Here is a 14,574-nt window from a genome sequence, read left to right as displayed (position 1 = left end):
TGTACTGTGGTCAGTGAAGAGGAGCAGATGGAGAACTCAGGTTACTTTCTTGCTGATAGCATCTTCTCCCTGTCCCCTTGGTTCTCCTCACAAATCCACCAGGCTACCTTTTTCTCGCTAGCTTGTTCACAGACAGCCAAAGGCCTCTCAGCCCTGAATGACTGAGTGCTGGCTCTGGGCCCTGCAGCCAGTTGTAGAGTCTCAGGAGGTGGTGATTGGTGGACTTGGGTCAGGTGTTCAGCCCTTGCCCAGTCAGCAATGGCTGAAGCAGGTTCACTGGAAGAAAGGTGGCTCTGTTGTATTTCCCCTCGTCCACTCTTGTTTCCTGTGTCTGTAGGCATTGATAGTGATAGTGATCAGGACAGTTTCATAAACTCCGAGCTTCAGTCATCCATATCTGACTGCACACCGCAGGGGTCTTTTGGAATCTTGGGTCCTGTCGTGTCATCATCGGGGTCCTTCTAGGCTACACAGACTACAGATGGACACCATTGCTGTTTGCTGCTCGTCTGGGTTCAGAATTGGGCTGGGGGCATGGCTTAATGAGAGTGTGTTTAACATGTGCAAGGCCCTGCATTTCATCCTCAGTACCACAAAAAAGAAAAAGGAAACTTCTTGTCTAGCAGATTTAGGATAGGATTGTCAGCAATGACAGGCCACACCTTAGCTTAGTCCCAAGTAGTAGACAGAGCATGTTTCCAGCAGACAGAGAGACACAAGAAGACACATGGATGTCCAGCTGCCATCACACCCAACAGGCCCAGGAGAAAAATCTACACCTCTCCTTTTAGAACCAAGTATGTGACTGAGAGAGAAGTCTGGAAGTCTGACTCGGAAGGAATGCCAAGTCCCTGCTCCCTGGCAGAGGCATGCCGGCCAAGTTCCTGATGTGTGGCACTTAGTGTCTCCTGGCGTGCTTGTGGACCAACCCCCCATTGCTTTCACTCAGAGGAATTCATATCACAGAAACCCAAGTGATGACAGCCTGTGCTAGAGCGCCTTCTGCCACATGTCACGCCAGCCCCTGTGAGGAGAGGATATGGGGACTTCTGGGCTCTTATTGGTGGCAGATAGGAAAAAGGAGTCAGAGCAGTCACAGGAGAACCCGCAGGTGATAACCTTCAGGCTGATCTGGGGAACTGAAGGCAAGAAACTGGTGTTCACAGGCCTCTCTGTCCCAGCAAACACTTCCTAGGTATTTCTAGTACCTCGTGCTGTCTGTGTGGAGCACTGAGGCACTGCAGGGAGCAAGGGTGAGGTGGTAATAGTTGGGGGTGAGGTGTAGGGGGAGAGCACTGGAAGGAAGTGGCAATCTGGAGGAAGAGCTCTCCCAGCAGAAGGTACAGAGGACAAAACCCTCCTGAAGAAGATTCTTGATATGTCCTTGAACAGATGTCTGGTGGCGTGGAGCAAGAATGACAGTGGCTGGAGGAGATGGAGGTTGCAAAACTACAAAGAGCCTCAACAGGGCCCTGTGGGCACAGTGAGCAGGCTCATTCTTATTCTTGGTATAAGAAACAATAATGACAATGAGAATAGTATGTAACAAAGTCTGCTATAGGCTCATGGCTCAGGGTATTGAAGTGACCAGACCACACACAGATAGCATGAAGCCAGACTGAGCTATGTAGTGAGCCCCACCATTGAGAGAGGTAGGGAGGAGGAAAAGCTAGCTAGCTGTCTGGGCCAGGGAGCTAGAAAGTTGAAGTGGTATGTCAGTCTCCTAAGCCACTGAGAGAGGGACTGTCGAATGCAAGACCTTTGGGATGTCATACATGAAGTGAAGACTGACAAAGACTGAGAAGTCATTGTCACTAACAGAAAGTCACATTGAGGGAGTTCTAAGAGCCATGGGTGTCTTTGGCATTCAAAGTACAAAAAGCCACCAGAGGTCTGTTCTCAGGAATAGGAGTAGGCAGGTCATATAAGGCAGTCAGTGTTTCTCTGTATCTTTTGGCTCCTGCTCCCAAGTTGCCATAACATTTTTAAGCAGGCTCCCTACAGTGTAGTCAAATGGGCCCTCAGAATTCCACTCTGTATCCCATCAGTCTGGCTCAGCCAGGGGAATGACAGCCCCTGTGCTTCAGTGTGGATAGCTTGAAAGTGGGATGATTTCCAGAAAGCTGAGGCTTTTTCCCCAAAAGAGGGATGCTGAGTTTGGGGTGGGGTTGAGATGCCACCATTAAGACAGGAAACAGGGTTTCTGCCCAGAAAAGGGGAAGACAGGGCATGATGGGAGGGAGCCATGGGATCTGGTACCCTCCCTTTTCTAGGAAGGAGGGATTTAGGCATGTCTGTAGGCAGAGCGAGCAGCAGGAAGCCCTGGAGGAAGCAGTGTTGGAAGATTCTAAAGAGAGGAGATAATTGATGGCACCAAGCCCCCTAGAAAGCAGGCAGGAAATGGAACACAGGCACTGCCCAGTGTGAAAGCAACACAGAATGGCAGTGCTGAATGCCACTGTCTAATCAGAATGACACCTTTGGATAATCTTTGGCTATCCTTGGCTGCCAGGAAGGGCCACTGCCTGATGCTCACACTGAGCTCATGGATTCTGAGAGAGGGCTTCAGAGCCTCCCTTGGAGGACTGGTTAGTGTCCTTCTGCTCAGGACTCAGGCTTTGTCCATGTCTGGGAGTAGACAGATGCCTTGATGAAGCTGACTGCCTTGAACTTGTGATCCTTCTACCTCCACAAACCAGTGCTGGGACTGCAGACTTAATGTTCTCTCTTGAGCATTCTTCCTACTGCCTTGTAGTGCTGTCACAGCCATGTGACTGGGCCAGCCTCCAGTGCAGTGCAGCCCACACTGTGACCAACTCAGACCCCATGGTCCATGATATGTCCCTAGCTATATGGATTTCAAAGTAGGGTGGCTTCTGGCAAAGTTCCCAAAACCAAAATAGCCTTCCTGGATCAGCTTCCTATCACCATGTACCCTAGACAAACAACTGTCAAAGAAATGGGTTCACGATGGCTCACAGTTTCAAAGGTTCCAGGCCTGAACTCTTTGGCCATGTTGCTTTGGGCCTACAACAACGCAGCATGTGACGGTGGCAGCGTGTGCTGGGAGAAGCTGCTCACCTCCTGGTAGCTGGAAAGAAAAGAGGAAGAACATCCCAGAGCCCTCTTCAGGGACATGGTCCTACCTCCTAAAATCTCTACTCCCTCCCAGAAGTGCCACAGTCTGGATGCCAAGCCTGCAACATGCCAGCCTCTGGGGACCACTCAAGATTCAAACTATAGCTCTTTTCCTGATATGTACAATAGTTGTACTTCTAGAAAGCTTAAAGCCTATTAAAAATACTGGTTTTTTTTCTGAGATGAGAGTCTAGACTTGGGTTATGATAAACAGCTCTTTGCCAAGGCTGCCAAATGAGGCCATGCTCCACCTAGACTTCCCCTTAAGTAAGCCTTGTCCCACAGATGTCACAAGGGCCTCTCAGTCCATGGGACAGCCAAGCAGCTGAGAGCCACTGCATGAGACAGTTTCCAAGGCGAGACACCAACAGGCTGACACTCCCTCCTGTGTTCTCTCTTTCAGAGGACTCCCAGGCCACCCAGACACTGCCTTGTTTGCAGTGGTTTGGTGAGCAGGAAGATGCCCTGCATGCATCATGGGACTCCCTCACTGCCTTCGACCGCGCCCACCGGGGCCGCATCTCTGCCCTGGAGCCACAGGGGGACATCTTAGATGAGTTCCTGAAGCAGCAGAGGAGCAGCCGCAATGAGGAGCCCCCAGCCCCCTGCAGAGAAGAAGAGCCCTCCCTAGAGACAGATGGCGACAGCGACTTTAAAATCCCAGTCCTCCCGTATGGACAGCACTTGGTCATTGACATCAAGTCTACATGGGGAGACAGGCACTATGTCGGCCTTAATGGCATAGAGATATTCAGCTCCACGGGAGAGCCAGTACAGATCTCCAGCATTACAGCTGATCCCCCTGACATCAATATTTTACCAGCTTACGGGAAAGACCCACGTGTGGTCTCCAACCTCATTGATGGGGTGAACAGGACCCAGGATGACATGCATGTCTGGCTGGCCCCTTTCACCCCAGGCATGACCCACTCCATCTCCATCGAGTTCACACACCCTTGCCAAGTTGCCCTGATTAGGATTTGGAATTACAATAAGTCTCGAATACACTCCTTCCGAGGTGTGAAGGACATCACCATGCTGTTGGATACACAGTGCATCTTTGAAGGAGAAATTGCTAAAGCCTCCGGAACCCTGATGGGAGGTATGGTATATCTGTGGGGATGTTCTACAAGTCCTTGTTTGCTCCTGACTGAGGCATAGAGGGGAGACCCATGAGCTAGCCCAAGACAGGTAAGGTCTTCTTCATAGACGTGAGGTGCACCCCTCACCTCCTCCAGCCTGGGTGGGCCACAGCCAGGAGTTGTAGCCTCTTTCTTGCCTTAAGGCAAATGGGTAGAGTGTGTAGGGAGCCCACAGGCCAGCCAGTCATTGGAACCCAGCTCCCAGGTTGGAAGGACACCCACACCTAGGGGAGGTGCTTCATGAAAGGGCTCACAGGAAGGCTGGCTAGGCAGTACACACCTGTACTCGCAGCACTAGGCTTAAGCATCGATGGTAAAATGACTCTTGAGATTACTCCTTACCTCACACACACTATCTGAAATCCCGTTTCACCAAAGGCTCCGGCCCATGTGGGCTATGGACTTGTGTTCATGGAGAGTCTGGGGTGTCTTAGCAAGGCTGTCTCAAGATTTAAAGCAAGAGGAGTCTGTGGCTATAGGTCAGTTGTAAACTTCTTGAGTAGCTGTGCAAGGCCCTGGGGGCTATCCCCAGCACATAGAAACAGGCTCAGGGATCTGGGTTAGGTACCCAGTACCTTCTGGGACTTGTTTGGTGAGAGGTGAAAGGATTCTCTTTCCACGAGGTCCCACCAGTAGATCAGTGTGGCTCTCAGCTTGGTGAAATGTGGAGACCAAACTGCCAGCTCACAAGAGGAGCTGTTAGCTGTCTGAGACCACATAGTGTATGGGACACTGGGACATGTTCTAGATGGCAGATCGCTGGGGCGTGGGGCCAGCTGAACCTTCTCTCTTCTTGGTGATGTGCCCAGCACCCGAGCACTTTGGAGACACTATTTTATTCACCATGGATGAGGACATCCTGGAGGCCATATTCTGTTTGGATGAGACTTTTGACATGGATGCTGACAGCCTGTGTGGCCTTCAGCCTGATGAGGCTCTAAGGAGACCCAGCACTGCTGACAGTGAAGATCAGGAAGAGCGGCCTTTCACACAGGCTGGCTTGGGCGCCCAGGACCAGGTAGGACGGGAGTGGGGCTGGGGAGTACCCCTAACTGGATTCTTTTCATTGTTCAGGCAAGGTCTCACCCTGCAGCACAGTCTGGCCTCTAACTCACTGCTTTCCTGCCTCAGCCTCCCAGATGGTGGGACAGCTCCTAAGCGGACTCCTGCTCCTGACTCAGAGCAGGGAGGGAAAGTGAGACAGATATCCTTTGTGCTGCTGGGGCTGCTGCCTTGACAGTCCCCATTTTTTTTTCTAGTTCATTTTCTATTCAGCATTTCATATTTCACTTTCTAATTATTTATTATTTTTTAAAACTGAAGTGAAGTAAGGATTTAAATTTTTATCAAAGCCAGGAAATATAGGCTAGATATTGGGCTCTGTGCTGTGTGTATGTCTATAATATAGAGGTTGTCTGTCTTTTGGGGAGAGGGAAGTGGCTGAGGCTGCTTCAGATCACTCACCATTGTGAGTAGAACAGAGATGCCTGCAGGAGGCAGCCTTGCAGTAAAAACAATGACCAGAACTGAGCCTGTTAGTACAGGCCTGGAGGCCAGCCATTCACAGGCTTAAGGCAAGGCAGGGTTATAGAATGAGTTCAGGACTGGCCCAGCCAAATTAGAGAAACTCTGTCTCAAAATAAAAAAGAAGGTTGTAGATATAGTTCATTGGAAAAGTACTTACCTGGCCCAGGTTCTACCCCTAGAACCATTTATAATCATAAAACAGTGAGCATAGCCATGGCTGCCTGAGCACATGCCCTAACCCAAGTTCACTAGTGATACAGGTTTTGTAAGCCCAGCCCCATGATGACCCTTAAGTAGGGACTGTTGTACTCCTACTGAGGACATGGATTAAGTGCCTTAACTGAGGCACTTACTTTGATACCATGAAGGTATCAAAGCCAGAACCTGAGTACATATTGCCAAAGAAAATGGGCAAAAAAAAAAAGAAAAAGAAAAAAAGAAAAAAAATGTCAGGATCCACTGATGAAAATGGAGAGGTCCCAGGGTCTTGGGGGAGGGTCTTGTAATGTAGAGAAAGAGAGGAGTGAAGAGAAGATGGGACAGCCCCAGGAGTCAGGCTGGCCCACAGACATGTGTGAGGAAAGCAGACAGCTGGCCTACAGTCCCCCTCCCTGTTCAGTGGGGCTGAACCAGCAGGGCCAGGCAGGCATAGGGCATCCAGTGGGAGCCTGAGAGGGGACAGCAACTCTGCCCAGTGGCAGCCCATCACCCATTGTTGCTTGTTCCCCTGACCTTTACAAAAGAAGCCAGAAATCTGGTTTTTGAGCTATCTCAATTTAAAAGTGTCAGTTAATTGAAATGTCCCAAGCCTTCCATGGCCACAAAGCACTGCACAATCTGCTGTTGACTCATGGGTCTCCACGGAGTTGACCTTGAAATCCTTCATCTGCCCAGTGTTTTCTAAATATCAAGGCCCAGGAGTACCTGCTGATGGACCTGACCTGCAAGGCAGGAGAGGATGCTTAGTCCTGGGGAAGACAAACTTCTTCCTTCCTTTTGCCCTGCTCCATCTTTCCCTGTGTCTCTTCCTCTCCCCTTTGTACCTTCTTCTCCCATCCTCTGTGCCTTTCTCTGCCTTCCTTCCATCTCAGGAAGCGTTATGGGTCCACAAGAGACTTGGAGAAAGTCTGAGTACCCTGGTGTAGCATCACCCCTCAGCTGCCAGTAAGATCTGTGGGTAGGGATGTGGTCCCAGGCTCCAGACACCCACGTACCCCATCATAGGAAGGGAAGGCATACAAAAACAGACCCAGGGATTTCCTGGGCATGGAGTGCACAATGAATCTGGTAAAGGAACTGTGTATGTACTACTAAAGCCTCTCTTCTTCTCCCTGTTTCTCCCCAAACATCCTGTAGGTACTAGGGCTAGAGCTACAAGCTAGCCCCTCTGTCACTGAAGTCACCACACCAGAGCCAGGCATCTTCTACGGACTGTGTGAGTACCTTGCCCAGGTCCCTGGCAAGGGCCTCTTTGCATCTTGTACTATCAGGGGGCACTGTGGCATTCTGTACCTAGGCCATCTCTGTGGTCACTGGGGATCTAGACTTGGGAGCCAGGTGGCCCCAGGCTGCTGCTGGCTTCGTAGGTGGAACTGTTCTAGAACTCAGCCACTGTAGCACTTAGACAAAACAAAACAGGCTGTGTGTGTGTGTGTGTGTGTGTGTGTGTGTGTGTGTGTGTGGTGAGGAGGTTAATCACACAGCCCATGACCCAGGCTTTCTAACTTCTCCAGAACACATGATTTTAGGCAGATTCAGAAATGCTGGCTTATTTCACATACTGAAATACATGAGGCTATGACAGCCAGCATGCCTCCCTGAATAGATCTCAGCTGAGCTCCTGGGCCTCTCCCCTTCCTTCTAGATAGTTCCTCTCTTAGTTAAATTACATTCATGTCAGTCCCTCATTATCTAGGGAAGTTCCAAGATGGGGTCATGGCTGTCTGGGATCTCCCTGCAACCCCCAGGGCCCTGTTAACAGGCTCACTGCATGCTCTGGTTACCTTGCTTCCTGCTCTTTCTTGCCCTCCCTGCTGCTATGTCATTTGCTTTCAGTTTATCTCTTGAAAACAAGAGCTGTGACCCTACCTAATATACTTCTTTAGAAGCAGCCTCACCCCTCCAGTTCCCAGTTCACCCCAGCCTAGTCCATGCCCTTGCCACGTTAGTGGGTAGCAGGCTCTCAGTGTCTCCTGGGTCTTGTGGCTACCTATCTGCCCAGTGCTTGAGGTAGCTTTGAGGGGGATGACTGGAGCCTTCCAGAGCTCGCACTGAGGGGCAGGCAGGTCTGGACAGAAAGCAAACATGGCCTTGTGAAGGCCTCAGCAGCTAGATGGGCAGCACAGAAGCCGTGGAGGCTACTGGTGATGTCCTGAGTGAGTGAAGACACATGTCTCTGTGTCTTCCTGCCACTGGTCACAAGCTGCATCCAGGAAGGACAAGGCTTTCTGAAGATACTCGTTAACCTTGTGGCAAAAGCAGTCTCCTGCCCTAGGGCAAGGGTCTGGGTGGCACATGGTGCACACTGCACTTCTTCCTGCTGGCTCTTCTGCAGCCCTTCCCCCCCCCAGACACCTTCCATTGTCCTCAGTGAGAACCCTCCCCTGTTCCTTGCTCAGTCAAAAGGAAAAAATGGTCTCTTAGACAGAAAGAAGGTGACTTATTTGAATCCTTACAGCTCTTTCCATTCCAGGTCACTGAATTAGACTAACAGACTAAAGAACTGTAATCCTAGCACACTTGAGAGGCAGGGGCAGGAAAACCTGAGTTCAAGGCCAGCCTGTGTTCCATGAGGAGATCTTGCCTGAATAAGTGAATAAACAAGCAAATAAACAAGTGGCAGGGGGATGGCTCATTAGGAGGATCCTGGTAAATTCAGGCATGGCAGTGCACACTTGTAATCCCAGTGTTGGCAAGATGTAAACAAACGAAACTCTGAGGCTCTCTGACCACCATCTATTCTAATTAGTGTGCACCAAGACCCAGTAAGGAAGAATGACACCCAAGGTTGTCCTTTGGTTTCCACATGCACACATGCATGCACCCTAATACACACACACACACACACACGATAGGCAGACAGACAGATAGATGGCAAGAACCAGGCTTGGGATGGGCTTTCCTGCCTGGCCTCCCAGTCCTTAGTGCCCTTTTTCCACATTAGACAAGTGAAGCCCAGCGAGCCAGAGTCACATAGCTAGTTCCCAAGGCAGGGACCAGAAGCAAGGAGATCTAACTCCAGAGCAGAAATCCTCCCCAACTACCACATGCCTCAGGGCTCTGCTTAAGAGGACGCCTCATGGCAGAGGCCTCTGTGAGGGTCAAATCTGTGAGGCTGCAAGGTCCTAAAAGATAGCAATAATTTATTTTTTTACTGAGTTTGCTTTCCCTGGGGTTTGAAACACACACACACACACACACACACACACACACACACACACACACATATACACACACGAACAATGGAAATTGAATTCAAGCTGAATTCAGCAAAAAGAGAATCTATTGATTTTATGTACCTAGAAGTTGGGGTCACTAGTTTTTTTAGGCAGCTGGATGTAGACAGGGAAATGACACCATAGAGACTTGCTGTGTCTGTCTTCCCACCCTGTTTGCCTCTTGTTCTTCCCCATGGGAGCCATGCACCAGGGGCTCATGGGAAGGCTATGCACCAGGGGCTTGGGGAACTTTGCACTCACATTCACCCATTACCAACAACCCAAGAGCAGAAACCACTTCTATTGCTTAGCAGATCTAGTCCCAGAATTAAGTCCCTGGGTCTAGCTTATATCTTAAGCCCATCCATAACTTCATTATATGGTTCTCCGTGGTGGGGGATGGACAGGTAAGTGATGTGAAAACTATGTTGCCAGACATGGGTCAGTGGCTGTCCCTAGTGGGAGTGGCCAGATGCCCAGACAACCTGGATGAGCCAGAATGTCTCCCTGGAGGAGAAGAAAGGCAGGTGAAGGTGCTGCCAGGCAGAAGCTGCCACTGTCCTGTCTACCTGCTAATTTTTCCCAAAAGGCTATTTACCAATGTCCTTTGCACTGAACCAGCCCAGTCTTTATCAGAGATGACATTGCAGTGGTCCTGGAGTAGGGTACTGTGACCTTTGATCTTTATACTGACTAGAAAAGCATTGAGGCCTCTGCATTGTGTTATTCCCTACCTTTTGAGCCTAGAGCCCCAAGATTCCTACAGCTCTTCTCTCTGAACCCCCACCCCACACTCAGCAACCTGTGCAGGTAGAGTACACTTGAATAAAGTAGTGCCAGGAAGTGTGTGCAGGGGTGGGGGAAGGCGGCGGGTGAACATGGCCCATCCTCTTCATGCTTTGAAAGAGAATATATGACTTGCTAATTTGCAGATGACACTCATTTGGGAAGTTTTGCAAATATCAGCCACAATGAATAGGGAAGGAGTCGAGAGGGCCAAAGCATGAGCGAAATAACAAAATTAATTTCCATTTGTATAAATACTAATTGATGCACCCGAGGAAAATGAATATGGAGCATGGATATCAGCTCGCAAGGAGAGCCGTTGCATTCAGAGCCCAGAATCAGAGGGATCAGGTGCATCTGCCAGACACAAAGGGGCTGCAGGCACAGGGAAGGGCTTGCTGTTACCAGGGGGAGGTGGCATTTCTGCCTCGCTCTGTCCCTCCCCTCCCTGTCTGTTCCCTCCTCCACCTCCAGGCCTTCTTCATCCCAGACGCTCCCCGCCTGCCTCTGTCACCTGGATCAATCCCTTCTTCTCCTGCTGTGTTCAAGCCACTGAGCGCCACTGTCACCTACATAGACCTTGATTGTGTCCCCTGCTGCCCTGTCCCACTGTGAGCCCCTCAGTGAGGCCACTGTCAGCACCAGTGTCCTCCCTTTACAGTCCTACTGAAGTCCTTCCAAGGCACAGTTCAGCACGCACCCCTGCCCTGATGCCCTGCCCAGGCCACCATGGCAGTGCACATCTGCGTGCTGGTACCCAAAGGCTGAGCCTTGAGGATCACAAGTTTTGAGGCCATCCTAGACTACAAGGGAGATCTTGTCTCAACAAAACAAAGAAAACAGAAGTAACCTGTTGTAACTCCCCACTGAGCTGTCAGGAACCTCTCAGCTTCCCCTGGGATCAAGCCCTGCCTCATTGCCTCCTTTGCTAGTGTCATACTCTTCTCCTCCCTTACCTAACTGCTTCCAGGTGTGGGCTCAACTTGTTCTCTCAGCCCAGAATGTTCCCCCTCTAGACATGCAGCACAGCATGTCTGTTCTTAGTGTGCAGGCCCCAGCCCAGATCTCCCCTCCCCTCCCTAAATCCCCTGACTCCCCACAGTGCCACTCCCCACCCCTCCCCATCGTTCTGTTTGGGCCTGATGCAGTGTGTACAGCTGTGGTGTCCTCACACCAAGGCTCACTCTTCGTTTCCTCACACCTATAGTTGGCACATACAGACAGTGAGTATCCGCTTACCAGGCACCGGGACCACCTACCTATGGCCTATCATTTCCCAGCACCCTTCTTGTGAGGTTTCAAAACAAAATTTCACTAAGCATCTATTTGTTGGGCACTGTAACCCTAGGCTCTGGGATAGAACAGTGAGTCCTGGCCTCAGGGAAATAAACAAGCACATTAATGTAGAATACCCCCGACATAAGGATGAAAGCAAGTGGAGCAAGGGCATGAAAAGTGGGGGACACTGTCTAAGAGATGACATTTGAATGTGGCCAGTAGAAAGATTTTATCAGTTAGCGTTTGCTGCAGAACAAACAAACCCACAATGGAGCGCCTGGCTGCAGTGCTCTGTGGTCATCAGTACCCACGATTCTGTGGCTGGTTCACTTCACCGGAGCCACCCAGGTGTTCTCCCTCAGCCTGCTCACACCTCTGAGAAGCTGGCACGTGGACCAGCAACTGCCTGCTGTGCTGCTGCTGGCTAGAGCGACAGGTGACTGAGCTTCCTGGTACCAGCACAGGGCAGAAAGGAGAGACAAGCTCCTGCACACACATTCCACTCTACTGGCCAAAGCCAGCCGTGCAGCCCAGAGGCAGAGTGGAGGAGTCCACCCACCTCTGTAGGGAAAGCAGCAGGGCCAAACTGCAGGGCAGCACGGACACAGGCTGGAGGGCAGCCAGCTGTTTTGCTCAACATCCACACCCGGGAGGGTATGTGTGTGTGACAAGCAGTCTACTTGGTACTACTTAGAAGCCACGCCCTCATCAGTTCAGGCCAACTTTGGCACCACAGAGAGGAAGTTTGAAGGCTGAAGCACAAGAAGGGTGCTGGGAAATGATAGGCCATAGGACCAGATGTCAAGTCAGGGAGGTGAGAGGTCGCAGCCTGGCCTAGAATGTTCCGGAATTTTTCTGGGCTTGCAGATCCTCTTGTAAGAAATATGGAGTACCTCATGACCCCAGATCCACCAAGCATGCTGACACTTAGCAGAAGTCCAAAGAGCTAAACCTTAGAACTCAGGCAGGTGCAAAACAGGCCAAGTACCTATGGGGTGGGAGAGTCCATGAGCTTGGCCCTGCTCTACTGGGGAAGGAGAAACTCCAGCCAAGGGTATGCCCCAGAGACTCAGGGAGGGGAGCTTTCTGGGCAATAGAATGAGTCACCTACTATGTACGTCCCAGGGCCACAGAAATGGTTTCCTGAAATGGTCTGTGGTGAAGCAGGATGGAAGCATGGGTTCAGCAGCTACTTCCTTTACCCTGAGTCCAGTGAGGGCTCCTAGGAGGAGCCCATTTGCATAAAACATCAAGTTCTAGGTATGGGCCTTCTTAATGTGACTGTCCCATTTAGAAATTGTCAGGCATTCATTGGCATTGAGCCTATACCATATTGCCAGTCACTGTGTCAGTACCTGGGCACATGAGAGTCTAGACAGTGGGGTCTTCCATTAAGGAGTGGGCCACCTGGCAGATCCCATGGGCAATTACTAGGTAGTGGCCTCCAGGGTTTGGTGGAGGATATATAGAGACATGACAGACTGTGATTGCAGGACCAGCCTGGCCCCTGAAACACATGCACAGTCCAGAGGACAGGAACAGCATGTGCAAAAGCCTTGTGATAGAAGAGTGGCACAGGAAGATGAGCAGTTGGAAGATCATCTGGGTAGAAGAACTAAGGGTCCCTGATGTATGATGAGGCCTGGGGGAGTTAGAAGCCAAGAACGCCTCACTGTAAAACAGCAAGCCAACAGGATACAAAGCTTGGTATGAGGTGGCCCAGCCATGTGTGGGTTTCCAGCCTGCAGTATGTCCTGAGTCGGCAGCAGTCTGGGCCTGAGGACCCCTGAGAGAAGGTCCATGAGGGGAGAGGCTGAAGGATGGCTCTCTTCTGGCTCCAGAGCCTCTGGTGGTGACTGCCTACTTTCCTTTCCTCACAGGCCTCCGGTTAAACTTCACAGCCTCCTGGGGGGACCTGCACTACATAGGCCTCACTGGCCTGGAGGTAGTGGGCAAGGATGGCCAGGCCCTGCCCCTCCACTCGCACCAGCTCTCTGCCTCCCCCAGGGACTTAAATGACCTGCCTGAGTACACTGATGACTCACGAACCCTGGACAAGTAAGTATGAGAAGCGTGGCTGTGGCCGTCAGGGTCTAGGGACTTGCTGTGTCCCAGGCATCAGGAATGCATCAGATACAGTCTGGGAGGGCATGTGGCCAGAAGAAACAGAGGTGACTCTTTCCATAGGTGACCCCTTCTGGGGAAAGGCAGGATGCAAAATCAGGCTGGTGTGTCCACAGATGCTTCGTACTCTGAGAGCATGCTGGCCTCAGCTAGGGCCTCCCTCAGCATAGTCTGTCGGCCTCTGTGGTGACTCATCAGCTTTGCACGTGTCTGTCCTAGGCCTCTTCCTCTGCAGATGGGAAAGTGATAGGAAAGTCTCTGCAGGCTGCTCTGCTTCCTGCACATTCTGGATGCCATGGCCAGGGTGAATGGGCAAGCGTTTTATAGCATCTACTCACAGATAACCTACCACTGACACTTGGCCTCCTGCTTTGGACAGTATGTGAGTTAATTAGAAACAAGGAAAGTTTGAAGAATGAGAGTTCAAATCTCTCCCCAGCTTTAAGTTTCCAAACCTCACAATCATAACAGTGAGGACAACAATAATAACAAGTAGTGCATGCACCATTTTGGAATGGTAAGTGCCAGGCACTGGGCTGTTGGTAGACAGAGAATCATTGTTATCCTTGTGTACAGAGGACAAAGCTGAAGTCAGAGTGTGATCGAAAGTGCCCAGACTGGTTAAGTAGAGTCACGATTTGAGCACAGGACATGCCAGCCTGGCATTTGACTACTGAGCTGGGCATCTACTCTGCCTCAGTTTATTCATCCATAGAACAGTGACAGTAATCCCCATGGCTACAGGTTGTGAGTAGGATGCTCACAGCCCCTTGTCTGTATCCTCTTTGTCCCTTTAAGATGGCCCTTCACTGTTCCCTTCATCCCCTGCTGGCACTGACTGCGGCCACTGTGGGCTGTAGACCCTGGCAGGACAGCTGGCAGACCTAGAGCTGAACCCATAAGCTGCCCCTGGCCAGCCACAGGAGAAACCCACAGCTCCCCAGCCTGTCCATCCCTGTCACCCACTCACCACCCCACAGAGCATCCTCACAGTCTCCAGCCCAATCTTAATGTCATCTTTAAATACTCCTATGCATATCTCTAACCAGGAAGCACTTGAAGAGGCGAACACACCCTCAAAGTCCTTGTCACAACTAGCTCTGTGAGTAGTGCTGCCTGAGCCACGAGACAGCTCTCTCACT

General features: G+C 50.9%; 1 protein-coding gene across 7 annotated transcripts in view; it reads left to right on the top strand.

Annotated features, from left to right (window-relative positions):
- Window positions 1-14,574, top strand: part of Katnip (katanin interacting protein) — a 171,949-nt gene that overhangs the window by 144,793 nt on the left and 12,582 nt on the right. For all 7 annotated transcript variants that reach the window (XR_009585450.1, XM_060366866.1, XM_060366869.1 and 4 more), the window contains 4 exons: window positions 3,542-4,240; window positions 5,090-5,298; window positions 7,164-7,242; window positions 13,189-13,366. Coding sequence is in view for 6 of the 7 variants with exons in the window: in XM_060366866.1 (XP_060222849.1) it covers window positions 3,542-4,240; window positions 5,090-5,298; window positions 7,164-7,242; window positions 13,189-13,366 (1,165 nt within the window). In the remaining variant the exon portion in view is untranslated. The remainder of the gene's footprint in view (window positions 1-3,541; window positions 4,241-5,089; window positions 5,299-7,163; window positions 7,243-13,188; window positions 13,367-14,574) is intronic.

The sequence above is a fragment of the Meriones unguiculatus genome, chromosome 14, assembly GCF_030254825.1.
Source record: "Meriones unguiculatus strain TT.TT164.6M chromosome 14, Bangor_MerUng_6.1, whole genome shotgun sequence".
Lineage (NCBI taxonomy): Eukaryota > Metazoa > Chordata > Mammalia > Rodentia > Muridae > Meriones > Meriones unguiculatus.
This window is presented reverse-complemented; position numbering and strand designations above follow the sequence as displayed.